The following is a 16,920-nucleotide window of genomic DNA, read 5'->3' on the forward strand; positions in this document are numbered from 1 at the left end:
CATTCACATGAACAGTTAAGATGGAAATGGCTACGTCCTTCACTCATTTGGCATTTTCCTCTATATCTCCATATCACCCCTGTCAAACCAGCATCTTTCATTTGACTTCCTTTGGCATGGCACCTTCAGATTACACCCGATTTAAAACCTAGGACCAGTGATGTAGTGGTAAATAAAATGGTGGATAAACTATAATATCCATTTGGTGATCATCATAGGGCAAGCAACTACCAATAGAAACAAAAATCAATTCTATTTTCAGAAAAAAAAAAGTTTCCCCTTCGAAGACCGAATTTTCCTATAACATAAATCCATTTGATACTACTTAGTATCGTGTGAACCATGAATTTACATAACAAAGGTTTATGCCAGCCCAAAAAAATGTGAGAACGCAAATAAAAAGGGGATGAACTGAGTTTAGCTGGGTTTATCCTCCACTACATCCCTGCCTAGCACTCCTGCGGTTCAGCAGCTGATTCTTCCACCTCTTAGCAGCATTACTTCATGATGGTTGGCCACAGCTTCAACATGCCATTTAACAACACACCAAATACATGGCTTTCTCTATAGCGCTCCACACACAGGTCCCCGTGCCATCAACCCTCTTATCATTTGATTTAAGAGTTTGTTTTTATTAAGAAGGCTATACCAGACGCATAATCACTATACATTGATTTAACATTACCTTTACAATTAAATTCTTCACTGAAATTACAGAATAAATATATGCACATTTTTTCTTCAAATCTTTGTGAGAGAGAAAACATTAAAAGTGCCTCCTACAAAGCCGTTAGTGGGTGACGATGGGGAATCCAGAAGCAATGGAGGGGGTCTTAACAAAGTGCGTGGAAATATCCAGAAAACCTTGAGCGTCGTCTTATAATAATATTCACAAATGTTTTACCATCCGTGCGTCGGCGCGTCCTTTTTACGAGAAGCACCCTGATATAGACAGTAGTCCTCGTTAATAGTAATAACCATATTAATAAGATATAAAAAATTAAATAGAACACTGAACTGTAAATGCGTTGCAGTATCTCTATTCATAACGTGAAGTGATAGTTCTGAGCAAATCCCCTCGCTTCCTGCACTGAAGCGAGTGCATGCAGCAAACTGCAATTCATTTTAATATATGTATTTTTTCTTTCTTTCGATCATTTCCTACAAACTTTATGTGCACGGCCTCCGGGTATTTGTACATCCTGGTTAGGGGTAAAGAGACAGAAACAAGAGCCCCAAGTCAGAGAGACGTCCAGCTCCCGTGCGTCTTGCGCGTCATGGTAACTCCATAAAAATGGGCTCGACTTAATGATAGATATAATTTAGGATGTTTTGTTTTTTATTCCCCGGTGCCCCTCTCATCCTTCTCCCGCTCTCTCCTGGGCATATAGACACATTTATAGATTATAAAAATAACGGCTGTTGACATTGCTGGCTACTCTGAAAAAAGGCACTTCATTGAAATATCTGAGAATGGCCTCTCCTCCAAAGCGATTCTGGGGGGGGGGCATTGTAACTGTAATATAATATTTCATTTTATATCATGCTGCTTTTTCAAGTTTCTATGTTTCATATGTTTCGGTTCGGGTGATTTCTGTTTTGAGTGTGTGGTAAAAAGGTGAGTGTGTTGTTTTTGTGTTGTTCTCCGTGGGCTAGAGGTGTTAAAACCGATATGATTTCTCCAAGACTTCGAGGTAATCCGGCTTGGTTTGAAGTTTGGCCCTTAACTCGAGGTAATCGCTTTGGGACGGGTCGGGGTAGCAGCCTTTCCCCGCCGTGAAAAGCAACGTCTCCTTCAGCCGCGCATCCTGCTGCAAGTCCGGGTACTGCATGCCTGGTGGGTGCGCATGCGCCACGTGCATGTCCTTTAGTTTGGGTACTGTCCCATACAGACAGTCTACGAAGCCCACTGTTGGCGTGGGCCTCTGGCTGTCAATCACTGTAGGGCAGAGCCCGCCATTCTCGTGAAATCCCGCGAGATCAGCCGTGGTGTGGTTGACCGTGACGATGGTGTTGAGTTGAGAGTTGGAGACAGCCAAGGTCCACTCTCTCTCTTTCTCTAACAAGGTTCTGTAGTTACTGCTGCTACTGCTGCCATTGTCTTTCTTCTCTGAAAACTGCCCTCCCTCTTCCTCTGCTATCTCCCCCTCTCTAGGCTTATAGATTGGGTTGTTACACATCTGAGTCACAGGGTGGGGGATGTAATCATACACGTGACCATGGGCATGTGTGTGGCTGGTGTGAGTGTGGTGTGTGTGCATGCTGGGCGTCGGTTTCTCCGGCGTGCCAGTGTTACCGGCACTGCTCTGCCTTGGCGGGTCCTCGAATATCCGGCACTGCATCTGGATCCCCGTCAGATCCACCTCAGAACGCTTCCGGAAGGGCAGCTTCTTCCTGCGCCGGAGAACGAAGGCAAAAAGCCCGGCAGCCACAAACACAGCAGAGATGAAGAGGATGAGGAGGCTGAGGATGAGGACAGAGAGCGGCACGGCCCCCCTGCCCCCAGCCTCGCCCAGGTCAGAGCTCCCCGTGGTGAGGTCGTCCCCACTGGGCAGGGCCGGCGAGGGGCCCGACGAATACTTCAGCTCGGGGCAGATGACTTCAACCTCCAGCGAACGCAGGTCCTTTCCGAAGGCGAAATCGGGGGTCTTGCAGATGACATCTCCCACCACGATGACAGAGGACAGCTTTTCTAACCACTGCTTGAGGGGGATAATGTCACAGGAGCAATCCCAGGGGTTCTGATGGAGGTCGATCTGGACAATGGAGTCCAGGTGCTCCAGAACGCCGCGCACGGGCAGGGAAAGGAAGTAGTTGTTGCGGAGGTTGAGGCGCGCCAGGTTGGTGCCGGCGAAGGCTTCAGTGGGGAGCGACCGCAGCAGGTTGTCATTGAGGAAAACCAGCTGGAGACTTGGCATGAGGGAGAAGGAGGCAGGTTGTATCTCACGTATGACATTATACTCAAAGTAAAGATAACTCAACATCTGAAGCCCCCTAAACATCCCAGGGGTGAGTCTCTCAATGTCATTCCCATTCAGATATAAGCTTTTCAAGTTGGGCAGGTTGATAAAGGCGCCCTCCTGGACGTAGGATATCCGATTATTTCCTAAATGCAGTAAATCCAAACTTGAAAAGTTCCAGAAATCCGAACGGTAGATTTTCTGTATTAGGTTCCCACTGAGATACAATTTCTTGGCATTGAGGGGCCGTGGCAGGAGCTCAGAGATGTTGTGAAAGCCCTTCTCTTTACAGTTGACTGTTAGCCCCAGGTCATTGATGTGAAGGTTGCAGATACATCCAGCAGGACAAATTATGGGGATGGGAGGCCTTGTCTGGTAGCCAGCTATGGGGGGCTGTTTGATGCCTGGGTAAATGCTACGAGGGGTTGGGGGGTTCTTTGTGGGCCGGGGCCGCTTGGTGGGCTTGACATGCCTTTCTATGTATTCCACAGACGAGGCTGTGTTGTGAAAGGAGGAGAGCATGGAGGAAGGTTTGGTGGGCCATGTGTTCTCATTGTTGAATGGAACCCGGGGGATTCCCAGCTTGGCCTCAATCTCTGTATCGGAGAGCAACGGACAGAGCTCACTCCGCTTGATTTCCCGTAAGTCTTTCCCATGGAAGTGGAAGGGATACTCGCATGTGATCTCACCCACCAAAGCTGTGTAAGGGATTCTCTCCAGCCATGTTTTTAGCTGAACGATCTCACACGCACAGTTCCACGGGTTCTCCTCCAGCTGGATCTCCATTAAGCTTCGCCCAACATACTCCAGCGTGCCCTTATAAGGCAATGTCTTTAGTCTGTTTCCTCTCAGGTCCAGATGTGTGAGCGACACAGACCTGAACAGATAGCTTGGGAGCACAGGGATCAGATTGTCATTCAGTATGAGCACTCTCAATTTGTGCAGGTGCCTGAACGCACCGCTTTCAATCCGTTTGATCACATTGTAGTCCGCCTGGAGATACTCTAAGCTCTCCAGCCCGAGAAAAGTGTCATTCCGGAAAACCTCTAGTTTGTTCTCATGTAGAAACAGCCGTTTGAGGATCCCCAGCCCGTTGAACGCTCCAGCGTGGATATCTTGCAAGGCGTTATTACCCAGGTTAATAGATATGGCATTGTTGAGGTGGAGGAAGCTGTTAAAATATAACTTCCTCATGGAGTTCCTCTGTAGGTTGAGCTTGAAGGGCCGGCTCCATATCTGGGAGATCTGGCTGATGTTTGTAAATCCTTTGCTGTCGCAGTGGACGTGGAAGATGCCCTCTTTGACCTCGCAGTAGCAGGGCTCGAAGCAGGGCTCGTCGATCTCCTCTGAGTCCTCCAGTAGTGGGATCGGGGTGGTCCATCCTAAGGCTATGGTGCTCAGCAAGGTAACCCACAGCATCCTCGCTGACACCCAGGGGATGAAGTCACGGCTCCAGGGACAGAGCCACTTCACAGCACTGCAACAAAGGAGAGGGAGGGAGAGAGAGAGAGAGAGAGAGAGAATGCAAGGGAGAGAGTGAAGGGGGATCGGGATTCCACAAACAGGCACACACACACACACATACAAACACACACCACCACAGAGTGAAGTTTAAGGTGAGAGATAAAGAGAGAGAGAGAGAGAGAGAGAGAGAGAGAGAGAGAGAGAGAGAGAGAGAGAGAGAGAGAGAGAGAGAAGGAGAGAGCTTTAGTTGCAGAGAGGACAGCTTTGGAATGAATACCAATGAATAACAGAATGACATTGGAGACATTATGTTGCAATATTGCTGGGTAGTTCAAACTAAATTCAAGCCCAGCCCTCTCGGATGGGTAACATGATATCCAGCAACGCAAACAAATCTCTTCTTTCAGACAGTTAACGTCACCATATAGAGGGAATCGCTATTCATTATCCCGCAGATATACTAGTAAGGTCGCAATAAATCAAGCTCAGAGATGGTTATCGCCATGAATAAACGTAGGCAACAAGCAGGTGGATGAGGTTAGTGGGGAGGAGAGGCCGTCCCCTGCTGTATTTATTACATAACAGGGACCCCGGCCCCCCTCTCGGCAAATGAGGGTCCAGAAAAGTGTTGTGAGAATGAAAGACGGTGAGTCGGAAGATTAATCATCCTCTTGACGCGGGCAGAGGACGGGAATGAAATAGCTGTCAGCGTGGTGACTCTTAAGAGGACGAAATGGGGACATTTGAAGGGACATGTTACACACACACTGCGTTAATACGATTCTAAAGCTGTTTATATCTCTAGCCTATGCAAATCTTCCGACAACATTATGGAAACTGTGCCACAGTCTGTAGGCAATAATACTTATAGGCTACATTACAGAAAATAACAGAAGGTTTGAGTGTGCGAATGAAGAGATTTTTTTATGTCTTCCGCGGAGGAAAATATGCAGGATTCCGTTTTGCACGGAAACAGCAGAGGCGATTTCTCCCCCCCCCCCCCCCCCCTCGCCGGGCGTTTTCTGGGGTTAAATGTCTGATATCTAAACCAGAGGGCTTCTGAGTGGGGGAAACTGTCCATTTAGGCCTATCCTGTGCCAAAAGTGTGTTTCTCACTCAATACAACTCCCGCTGGATTTCCTAATCGGTGATGCCATCGGGGGATTAGCGAAACAGGGACACTGAGGAGAGAAAAGCGCAGTGGGCGAAGCTGCTTTCTGCTCCAGCCCAGTATTTTTTGTGTGTTTTTAGTGCGTCTCACCACCGGCCGTGAAAGCTGGGCTATTTATGGCGAAGGGTGAAAGATGAAGTAACAACATCAACAATAATGATAATAATAATAATCATAATAATCATAATAATAATAAAGGTCGTTAAAATTTCGTTCAGAGTCAAAAAAGACGCCGTGATCGGAGGTTCCGTTCAGTATTTCCATAATGTAAAGTGGGGAAAAGTCAAACACACACACACACACACACACACACACACACACACAGTTACAACCACAAACGGACACGGGCACACACCAACGGGGACACAAGCGCACACACGACCTATCCTTCTGAATAGCGCACTTTGTATGGCTTTGCTTATGCGCTTGCCTTTTCATACACGCACGCACGCACGCACCACACACCGACACGAACACACACACACAGCTGTCCGTTCAAACGGAGGTGCTGAAAATCCAGAGGCGAAGCGCAGGAACCCTCTTCTGGAGCAAAGTCTCTGTCCATGGTGCTGAAAACAAATCTTTCCCAACACACAGCTCGGCGAAGGCAAAACGGGAAAAAACAAGGGAAAAAGACGTTGTAATCCCGAAAAAATCTCCAATCCTGTGTATTGGTAAATGCATTAAAACGCACTGAAATAAAGATCCTTGTACACGATCTCCTTGCTTCAAAACTCGCTATTTTATTTTCATTTTCCACGCGTAAAATCCTCTTGTACTTCCTGTTTTCCCGTATTTCCCTTCCACGACAGGGATCAAAAAGCGCAGACGGGATGGAAAAACTAATAATAACGGTATTAAAAAAAAGGATGTGTGCCATATTATATCCCCGGCGTGGTGTATTAAATCGGGTGGTATACCTACTTAGTTTAGTGGGATTCCAACTTCACATATCCTCCTGCTGTGTGTCCGGTTGGTGCCCGGCGAGTCCCGTTTATCGTCCGATACCGGGCTGTGTGGAGGAGAACGAGAAATGGGGGGTGAGAGAGACCGTGTTAGGGAGGAATAAGAGGAAACAGAGAGAGGGAGAGATGGAGAGAGAGAGAGAGAGAGAGAGAGAGAGAGAGAGAGAGAGTGTGGTGGTGGTGGGGGGGGGGGGGGGGGGGGGGGGGGGGGGTGCAGAGAGAGGGAGAGATGCGCATGGGAATGAACCACGGATTCACCACAAAGCTGGATAAATTCACCACAGCCCTGTACTAACATGAATTAAGAAAGTGCTGCCCATCATGCATGACAATCTCATGGGCTCTGTTAAGAGATTTCACCATGATCCATGAATTAATATTAAATCAAGGTGAGCGAGACTGAGATACATTTCACAGGTTCCAGTCGAATCGAAACGGTCGAGGAAGCCGCTCTCACTTATTGAAATTCAAAGAAATGTCCAAAAGACAAAATAACCTTGCTGCCAATACGGCGCAGAGGGGAAAGCGCTCATTGAAATACATGCCAAGCATAATGCAGTTGCCTTTCGTCGTGACATTGGCAGGAAAACGGCGAATAAGGAACAAATGGCTATTGATCAGTCGGCTGGATCCCCGCTATCCGTTATCCTCGCTATATTGAGAGCGCTTGTTCCTTTTGCAAGTCCATGGCTATGCAGAGCCCGGTAAGCGCACACACACACACACACACACACACACACACACACACACACACACACACACACACACATCTACATAGGGTTTCCCTTATGGCACACACATGCACAGGCACAGAAAAGCCACTCACCTTAGTTTCGTACTGGAATTGAAACGCATCAGGAAAAAAAAGACCACTAGTTTGAATCTTGTTAGATCTCTCCCTTGCTCGCTCACACTCTCTCTCTCTCTCTTCCCCTCTCTCCCTCTTTCGCTCTCTCTCCCTCCTTCTCTCTCCCTCTCTCAGTGGCTGAGGCAAAAGAGAGGAGAGAGGAGAAATGAAGACGTGATAGGAATGCAATCTCCCCCACTCTCCCTCTCTCTGACTCTGACTCTCTCCCCCTCTTTCTCGTCTCCTTTTTTTTTCCTCAGCAGTTTGCTTAAAATGCAAGTCCTCGGCTTTTGCCCGTCCGCTTCCTCCTCCTCCTCCTCCACCGCCTCCTCCTCCTCCTCCTCCCGGGCGAGCACTCGGCACCAGTATAGCCGGGTGAGAGTGCGCTCTTCTCGGCTTCAGGACCGTGTCTCTGTCCGGTGCAGCAGCAGCAGCAGGAGGAGTCTGTGGATCATAGCGACGGTTGGGGCTCTTTGCTGTTTTTTCTTTCGGGTCCGTTTCCTTTTCGTGCGTCAGAGGAATGAGGGACTGAGCTGGGGGGTGACGGGGTGGGGTGGGGTGGGGGGGAGCGAAGGGGTGAGAGACGCAGAGAGAGAGAGAGAGAGAGAGAGAGAGAGAGAGAGAGAGAGAGAGAGAGAGAGAGAGAGAGAGATCTGGTGGTGAGAGAGAATTAGGAGGAGGGGAGGAAAAGAGTGATGGGGACGGTTGCGCTATAGTTCTGGATGCTGTCGAGAGGAGGAGAAGAAACGAAGTGGAGAGAGGGAGAGAGTGAGGAGCGCTCTGGCTATCGCAGCGAGAGCGCGCATCAAGGAAATAATAAAAAAAAAGAAAAGAAAAAAAAAGAGTGGGGGTGCGCGCACGGAGCGGTGTGGATGAGGCTGCCAGACCTGTGGATGACAGTCAGGACGCATAAGACGCGCTCCAGTCTCTCTCTCTCTCTCTCTCTCTCTCTCTCTCTCTCTCTCTCTCTCTCTCTCTCTCTCTCCTTCCCTCCATCATCTTTGTTCTTTTTATTGGTGAGATTTTTATCTAATAATAATAATACTGAATCATTTTACTTTCGGTAATTTACTACTGTCGGGAGAGGAAATGAGGAGTTGGCACCCCCACCCCTCTCTCCCTCCCTCCCCCCCGTACCTCCTCTTCTCTCAGCTGTGGCGAGAAAGAGGGTGGCCGCTGACTATCTGCGGCGCGCGGAGGAGGGACAGAGGGAAAGACGGAGCGCTTCAATCTCTCGCTTCCGTCCGCGTGCCTTCCCCCGCCTCGCCTCCAGCGGGCAACACAAGCCCGTGTTGTGAGCCGCGAGTCGAGCCGGAGCTCACAAGGACGACTTCTGGACTATCATGATCTCCAATTCTTATCGTTTTCTTTAAGGAGGGGGTTGATTGGAAGGGAAATTGGAACCCCCTCTCTTCCCAAGCTCTTTAGTTAAATTACATAACAACACGGGGGGTTGACTGGAAGGTAAATGTGTTGCTTCCCCCTTCAGTTTCCTGCCCCGTCCACGAATAATCACTATAAAATTCCTATGAAGATTAAAGTATGTCTGTGGTATTCAGTAGGGCTAGTGAGTTTACCTGTTTTGCCGTAAAACCATGGTGTTACTATAACATTCCTATAGGAACATATAGTTTTGCTGTGATAATTGCATAATATCCTTAGTCAGGATACACTCAATAACTAGGAGGTCAAATAAGAGGTTCCCCTTCACCCCGCTTTGAATCACCACTAGTCATATTAGGGATCTTTGTCATTATAAGAGCAGAATCAAGAGGATCTGTCTTTCATAGGCCACAGGTTTCTGAATTTTTGCATTTCAAGCAGCCCCAAATCAATCCACATTATACTACGGACCCTAATTTGATCAAATTATGCCCCAAAAACCCAATCTGTAAAGATAGGTTGTTAGATATGATTTAGTGCATAATTATACTATAGATTGGCAGGATAACAACAGTGGGGGTAGTGAAACCTATGATCAAAACAGTCATCCTAATATATGTCCTAATTGTGATAACTTTAGTGAGTGAAATAAAAGTTACATTTCACTATTGCTCGTTTTGCAGCAGAACTCACTGGAACCCGCTCAAGGACCCCCGGTGTTCCCCAGACCCCACATTGAGAACCACTGACCTTGGCCACGGGAATATATAAAAAATGATCCTGTTGTCGGATCAGACGAGCAACCCTTCATCCCATTCGTGACCCCTGTTGAGATTTAACACTTTACATGTGCTGGTGGATTAAAGTAGGCTAAAGGGTTGTTCCATGCAGGTCAGCGGACTAATGTGCCAATCAAAAATCTCTTTTATTTATTTCGCAATTGCTCGGTAGTTCAGTGGCATATACTGTGCTCCTGTAGAATCAGTGGCAATGCATGTGTCCCAGATTATGTCCCAAAATAACTGTGCACACACACACACACACACACACACACACACACACACACACACACACACTGGTACGAACACACACCAAAAGTAGTAGGTCTTGAATTATTTGGCTTAAACTGCAATATACTGTAGTATGTTAATGCATTCTGCAAATTTAGCTTATAAAAACATTTAGCAAGTGGTGGAAACTTGTGTATGGTACATACAGCATGTGATATGCAACTGAAATGCTTAGCCAGTGTATTTGTTTATTTGTATACATATAAAGCAAATACAAATACACACATGCAAATACACAGCTTAAACCTTCTTTCTCTCTCTCCCTCTCTCTCTCTCTCTCTCTCTCTCTCTCTCTCGCTCTCTCTCTCTCTCTCTCTCATACACCCACATAGACACACGAACACGCACACACACACACACACACACACACACATACACAAACAGTGGATGGGAGGTTAGGAAAGAGTGTATGGGAGCAGCTGGTGGTCTGTAAAACTGTCAATCCTCTTTATGAAAAGCCATCATTCACTCCTTCAGCCTGTCGCCCAGTGTCAGACAGACTGACATAAGGCCACTACAGACTCTTCATTCAGCTCAGAGGAAATGGATTGACCCGCGTTCGTCACACTGGAGCGGTGGCAACCTAAAGATTATATCTGGGCTTGTGAGATCACCAGTTAGAATTCCACTTGATTGACAGTAAGAAACAGTGCAGGAAGAGTCAGGGAGTAATAGCCTCTCCTCCCGCTGGAGCTCACTGCAGATGTGCCCTTGAGCAAGGCACTTACCCCCCAACTACTACAATGGAGCCTCTCAGTGGCCAACAGTGGAAAACTGTGTTTGTACATCACATTACATTTTCTCTGCATAAAGATATGCATAAAGATATAAAAAACATTACTGGTTGGGAACCAAAATGGACCAGGACCTATTTCTGTGAACTGTAAATGACAAGAGCACTGGTAGACTTTTGTTTAGACTTGATTGAGGAGGTCTGAATGTGGTTTCCTATGCTCACAAAGCTTATTCATGTAGAGCCTTGACCAGTGCTTTGGGTGAGAAACAAGCACAGATCCTGTGCAGACCGACAGCGCGCCCTCTATAGGCCATCTGATGAAGCGCAGGCTCCGTGCAAACCGTCCCAGAGTGCGTGAGTGAGTGAGTGAGTGAGTGAGTGAGTGAGTGACTGAAAGACCTGACACTTTCTGCCCCCGACCACATGGCGCGCCGTGGGAAAATAGAGTAAAAGTCATTTGGTTTGATTGGAGGCTATGGTAGACTTGTATGTTTTAGGTATAATTCTGGTTATTTTTGGGCCTTATTGTCCTAGTCTTTGCGCTCAATGTGTTTGTGTTTTTTGTTCAAAATTCACACTTACTTCACTGTAGCGCTTTATGGATTGCTCAGCTGCAGGGAGCGCTGCACTCCAATACACACACACAGGGCCAAACTCCAACAGTCAAACCAACAAAGTGATTAAAACATGTCCTTTCAACACAGTAACACTCACACTGCAGTTAAACATGTTTAAATACCTGTGATTGACCAATTATCACACAACATTTCAGTTATAATAGTCCATCTGATGTCTTTTTGGCTTTGCTCACACACTTCCTTGTTTTTACTGGCTACCGGTCTTCATCCACAATCAGGTTATATCAAAAGAAGCGAACGAATGGGATTTCATTGCTACAACTTGAAAGCATTCACGCATTTAAATCTTTGGAATGCCCACATCCAAAAGCATTTGCATTTATGAATTTAAAATCAACCATTAACGACCTACAGCAGAAATTGCCTGTTTTTTTAAGTTCCGTTGATTGCATTAGTGTGAAAATAACTGATCATTTTGATTTTTATTACCTTGGACTGCCAGCATCGATTGGATTCCCTGCTATGTTTACCACTTGTGTTACTGTAACACAGTTCTGCAATTCATGACATCTCACTAGGTGTCATGAATTGATACCAGAGCCAGATACCAGAGCCTGCAAAAAGATACCAGAGCCTGCAAAAAAAATTATCAGATATCCTGCTTTTAATTGCTTTTTGGATTTGACCGTTGGAGTTTGAATAGGCCCTGCGGATGTGTATTGGAGAGTAGCACTCCCTGTGAACTGGAGGTACATAAAGCTCCAGCTACAGTGAAGTAAGTGACACAATTATGAACACAATCAATTGACATGATGGCAAAACAGGGAAAATAAGGTCCAGGTCAGAAACCACCAGAATTATGATTTAACTGATTTTATGATTTAACTAATGATTTTGACTAACTGACTCATCCAGAATGACTTACAAAGAGTGCAACAAACATGCTTAAATTCTGTAATAGTTTAACATGCTTAAATCGCTAAGGAGTGTAAGCAATCCCTAAACCTATCTCTAGACTCTCTATCATCCCCGGGTATAGAAGATGTTTTAACTAAAATGATGGATCCCCCTGTAGGAAGTACTGGAGTTCACTTCTCCTGTGATTATCTCGACCAGGAACTTGGTTTCTTTAATTATGGGGATGGACCCAAAATAGGCCATGGGACTACTGCTTGTGAGACCCCAAATGACAGGAATAGCAATATGTTTTAATTAGCCTGTACACAAGGGGGGTGTTTTTCAGGACTTCCTAAAATTCTCTTTTCCTAAAAAAAACCCTACAAATGAGTAATTATTAAATGGTGACATCATTATTTCCTTGTAAGATGACCAGGCTAGAATAGAATAGAATATAATAGCAGCTTATCTCTCCAACCAAGGCTGGAAAATTGTTTTCATCCTTGCCTCAGGTTTTAAAATCACCAAAAGAGTTAAAGTGATATAGTACAGTACAGTGCAATAACTTGTATTATAATGCAATTCAGCACAACACAATGTAAATCGATGCAACAGTTAAAAGAGCTGTACAGCACAACTGGGTATTCTAACATTGGGGGTTGGTTTTCCCTATCTTTTTCATAAGCTTAGGTGGTACAGTCACTGTAGGTGGTACAATCAATGTACCGCCTAACATGGTGGTCATGCAGAAGCTCTATGCAAGGAAAATATCCAATATGTTATGGATGAGGGTTTGCATATTTGGCTGTTTCGTACTTTCATGAAGGCGGTATGGTAAAACACATTGGCCAGCTGAGAGTTTAATAAGCAGAAAGAGTGCTACAGATAATCTCAAACTTGGACGGAAATGGCTAGGAGAGACGACTGTTACCTTAATTTAAAGATGGCCCCCCCAAAAAAGTCATTGGCTCATTGCTGAAGCCAAAACACAAAGTGTAAAGCCAAAGCAAAAGAGAAAAAAAAAGTTTGTTTCCTAATACAAAACTTTTTTCTTCTTTAGCTGGCACCTTTCAAACTTCCCCATACCCCATCCCTGCTTGTCATTAGGGGTTTGAGTGACAGGTCCCATGCCACCTGTCTAAGTCCTGTGAGGAGCACAGAGGGTGGTGGAGGGAACAGTTGAGTGATTCCCCATCTACCAGTCTGTCTATCCGTCTGTCTCTCCGCCTGTCAGTCTACCTGGCTCGTTGGAGGTCAGCAGGTCTGGCTTTCTGTCTGTCCACTTGCAGCCATGCCTGACTACCTGCCTGCCTGACCACCTGCCTATCAGTCTGTCTACCTGTTTGGCTGACTGGGCCGCCTGCTTTTATGTCTGTCTGTCTCTCTGCCTGCGTAGGATGTGCTTGTTTGTCAGTGTGACTGCCTGAGTTCCTTTTGGCTCCCATAAGGATGTGACTTGGTTTTGGTTGTCTGATATCCCACAGGGACCATCAAAGACACATGCTTAATCAGACAGAAGAAGAAGAAGAAGGGGTTGATTTTGGGAAGAAGCAGAAAAAAAACTCTGACACAGATGTTTGTTTATGTGCACAAAAACATAATTACTGTGTGAGGAAATCTGACAGTATTTGATGTTTGTTATCTTGACTTGATTGAATTGTGACAATGAAGTGAGCTCAGATAAGCAGATCCCCTCACTGGTGGAACAGCAAAGATCCCTTACTAATTTGACATGTACTGTATATCTCATCCCTTAGATCTGTCCGCACACCCCTGAGCATGGAACAAAAAAATTATTGTCATGTTTTTAATTAATTTCATTCTAGCCCTATCTGTACTTTAGAGAATTAAACACATGCTTTGTTGATGTCTGAGATCAAGAGATTTTGTGGAAAGCCCAGAGAATGTTTGGAGAACTTTTTGCCTCTGGACAAGAAAACCACAGATATCAAAAGAATATCAACATGATGTTTATGGATGCTTGGAGAGCAAAACATTATTTAATGATCTATATGGCTTTAATCAAAGCAGCAACATAACAAAGCAAGCTGACAAACTAATTAGAGTTTGAGTTTGAATTTGTGCCTCTGTTTCTCTTGTCTTGTGTTTTTCTTTTTTAATGCTGACTCTCTACAGCGTGAAAGCATCCCTTGAATATATTGCTTTCAGTCAGGCCATTTAAAATTTCAGATTAACTCAAATGAATGGCTGCTATAGGGACTGCTGATTGGCAGCCACATAAAAGCTATAGATAAGAGTTAAGGCATTATGTGAAAATAAGGAATTTGTAGCTAAGTCCACTTAAAAAGTTTTCTTTGTAGTTGGTGAGTCTGGCCTGGGTGAAACTTCAATTGATTTCCAGAGTGAAAATCTAGTCTGGCCTAGGCTTTAAGAATCACTAGCTGCGGAAAAACTTTGATGTAGAAAACAGAACTTAAAGAGTCAAACATTTGATAAAGATTGTCATTTGGGAAAATCTATTTACTTTTGTTTTCAATATGAACAATACCCTCATTTTTTATATAATTGAAGACCTCAGTAATTTCATGAGTAGTGAGTACCAGGCTACGATATTCACTACGAATGTTCTTTTTTTTTTCACAAGGTCAGTCATTGAAAATATGTTGGACCACAGAGTGCGTTAACAAGAAAAATGTCATGTCATACAGGAGTTGAATTCTCCTTAGGTTTATGAACAGTTGGTGTGTGTGTGTGTGTGTGTGTGTGTGTGTGTGTGTGTGTGTGGGCTGCACTTTAATGTGGTCACGTCTGAGTGATTGGCCCAACGGTGCGAATGGAGTTCAGGACAAAAGAGCATCCAAATATAAAATGTGACACACACACACACACACTAAGTGACATTGAGTCACAGAGAAAGTCGTGGAGCCAGCGTCTCGTGAGAACATCTCCATTATGAGGACAGACCTATAATGTCTCTGTTTTGACCTGAGACAAGATCATAGCCTTCCATACATTATCATAAACTCCGGCACAGTGTCCTCACAGGTGCTGAAGTCTCTGACACTGTCACAACGTACAGCAAGGTAACAGGATCAGCACATATAGCAATACTATAGGTTTGGTTAGCTGAGTGCGTAATGAGGCCGAATGAAATATGATGGCTTAATGTGGCTCACTGTCTGAATATCTGCACACACACACAGCCTTTTTTTAGATGCTTCTTTTACATGTTTATAGATCACATTGAAACTTCCAATATGGACTAGCTGATAGTTCATATCGCCTGGATTGCTTTTTCCGAAAAAAGTGAAAAATGATGTCTGACACTGGAAATGAGAAAAAAAAAGAGCCAGAGCTCCAAATGGTCTTGTGTGACAAAAACCTTGATTTGTTGCAGTATGTGTTGCATATATTAAAGCATTTCCTATATTTTATTCATTTTGTTAACTGGTCAGTTGACATGTCTGGAGTTAAGGGCCTGTTCCCAGAAGCAGAGGTTTCACAGAGGTCCATTTGTAATGGAAGAAAAGTTGTCCTTGCATTAAGTTACTTTATTGAATTCCACCTCAGATAAGTGTGGTTCTGTAATATTAAATTTCTGTTTATGTGATTTTTCAACTTTGTATCGCAATTTCACTTTTTTAGAACACTGCATCTGGTGTGAACTTGTTAGTTGTTAACTTTTGCCAGTGCCTGCACACTGGAGTGTGTATTCACCACCAGGCTTGAAAGCTTGAAATTATTATTTTTTTTATCTTCCTCGGCTGTCAGTATTGATAATTGTAAGTAGACAAAATTACTCCTTGAATAAATGATTCCACAGCGCGAAGAAAATATATTTCCTGGGTCGATCCACTTTAATCGGCATAAGTTTATGTCTCGGGGATTTTCAGACCGCTGGTAGGAAACATCAGGAACTGACAGCACTGCTGATTTCCAAGACAGCCAATAATGATGCTTGACTGCACAAGCGGAACCTGTACAAATGTATAAAAAAGTAAACATCTTTTAAGGTTTAGCTGCATCTTCCCAACCCCAACCTCTATAGCCAACTCTTTCATTGACTATTGTTGATCCACATGAATTCTGAATTCTTGCAAGCCTGGGCATGGTAATAGTTGAATATACAAACATTAAGACAGAATGAGCTAAAATAATGGAGCGCATGACCTTGTACCAAAACTTTTCACTTTTGAGAATGTTTGGTATAAATACAGGTGGAACCATTTACATTGACCAAAGTATTTTCCATTGTGCTGTCTCACCATGCCTCAACAGGAACACAATCTACCCCAGTGTGCTGAGAATCTCATTTTGCTGAATCATTATTTGAAACCAGCTGCAGTTATAATGTTTCAAAGGACAGGATGTTTGCCTAACTAAAAAAAGAGCAACTAAATGGGAAAGTTTTGAAAGTATCCCGATCTATTTCTGTATGAATGACCTCAAAGATACAATAGGTCTCTCACACCACAACACTTAGCACAAACCTTTAATGAGTCATGATCACATCATTCACACCATTAGACAATTACCACTGATTATTGCATTTGTGTGTGTGTGTGTGTGTGTGTGTGTGTGTGTGTGTGTATGCCTGCATGTGTATGTGTGTGTGAATGCATGTGCTTGTGTGTGTATGTGTGTGTCTGCGTATGCACGCTCCATGCATGCATGTTTTGTTTATCTTTTAACAGTCATGCAGGATGAGTTTTGAGCTCGTGGCCAGATGGTGTCCTCGCCAAAAGCCTCATGTGGCACACACACACACACCCACACACCTACACACACACACACACACACAAACACACACACACACACAGTCTCCGAGCCTATCATCCCATCCACTATCTCTCTCTGCTTGCTGTAGCCCCAAACTGTCGGAGCAAAA

At 44.8% G+C, this 16,920-nt stretch overlaps 1 protein-coding gene across 1 annotated transcript; it reads right to left on the bottom strand.

Annotated features, from left to right (window-relative positions):
* Nucleotides 1-633: 633 nt before the first annotated feature.
* slitrk3a (SLIT and NTRK-like family, member 3a) lies at nt 634-4,379 on the bottom strand. Its single transcript, XM_071897727.2, has one exon. It carries the CDS (start codon nt 4,377-4,379, stop codon nt 1,662-1,664), a length of 2,718 nt encoding a protein of 905 aa, XP_071753828.1. The 3' UTR covers nt 634-1,661.
* Between the last annotated feature and the right edge of the window lie 12,541 nt (nt 4,380-16,920).

The sequence above is a fragment of the Centroberyx gerrardi genome, chromosome 6 (assembly GCF_048128805.1).
Source record: "Centroberyx gerrardi isolate f3 chromosome 6, fCenGer3.hap1.cur.20231027, whole genome shotgun sequence".
In the NCBI taxonomy this organism is placed as follows: domain Eukaryota; kingdom Metazoa; phylum Chordata; class Actinopteri; order Beryciformes; family Berycidae; genus Centroberyx; species Centroberyx gerrardi.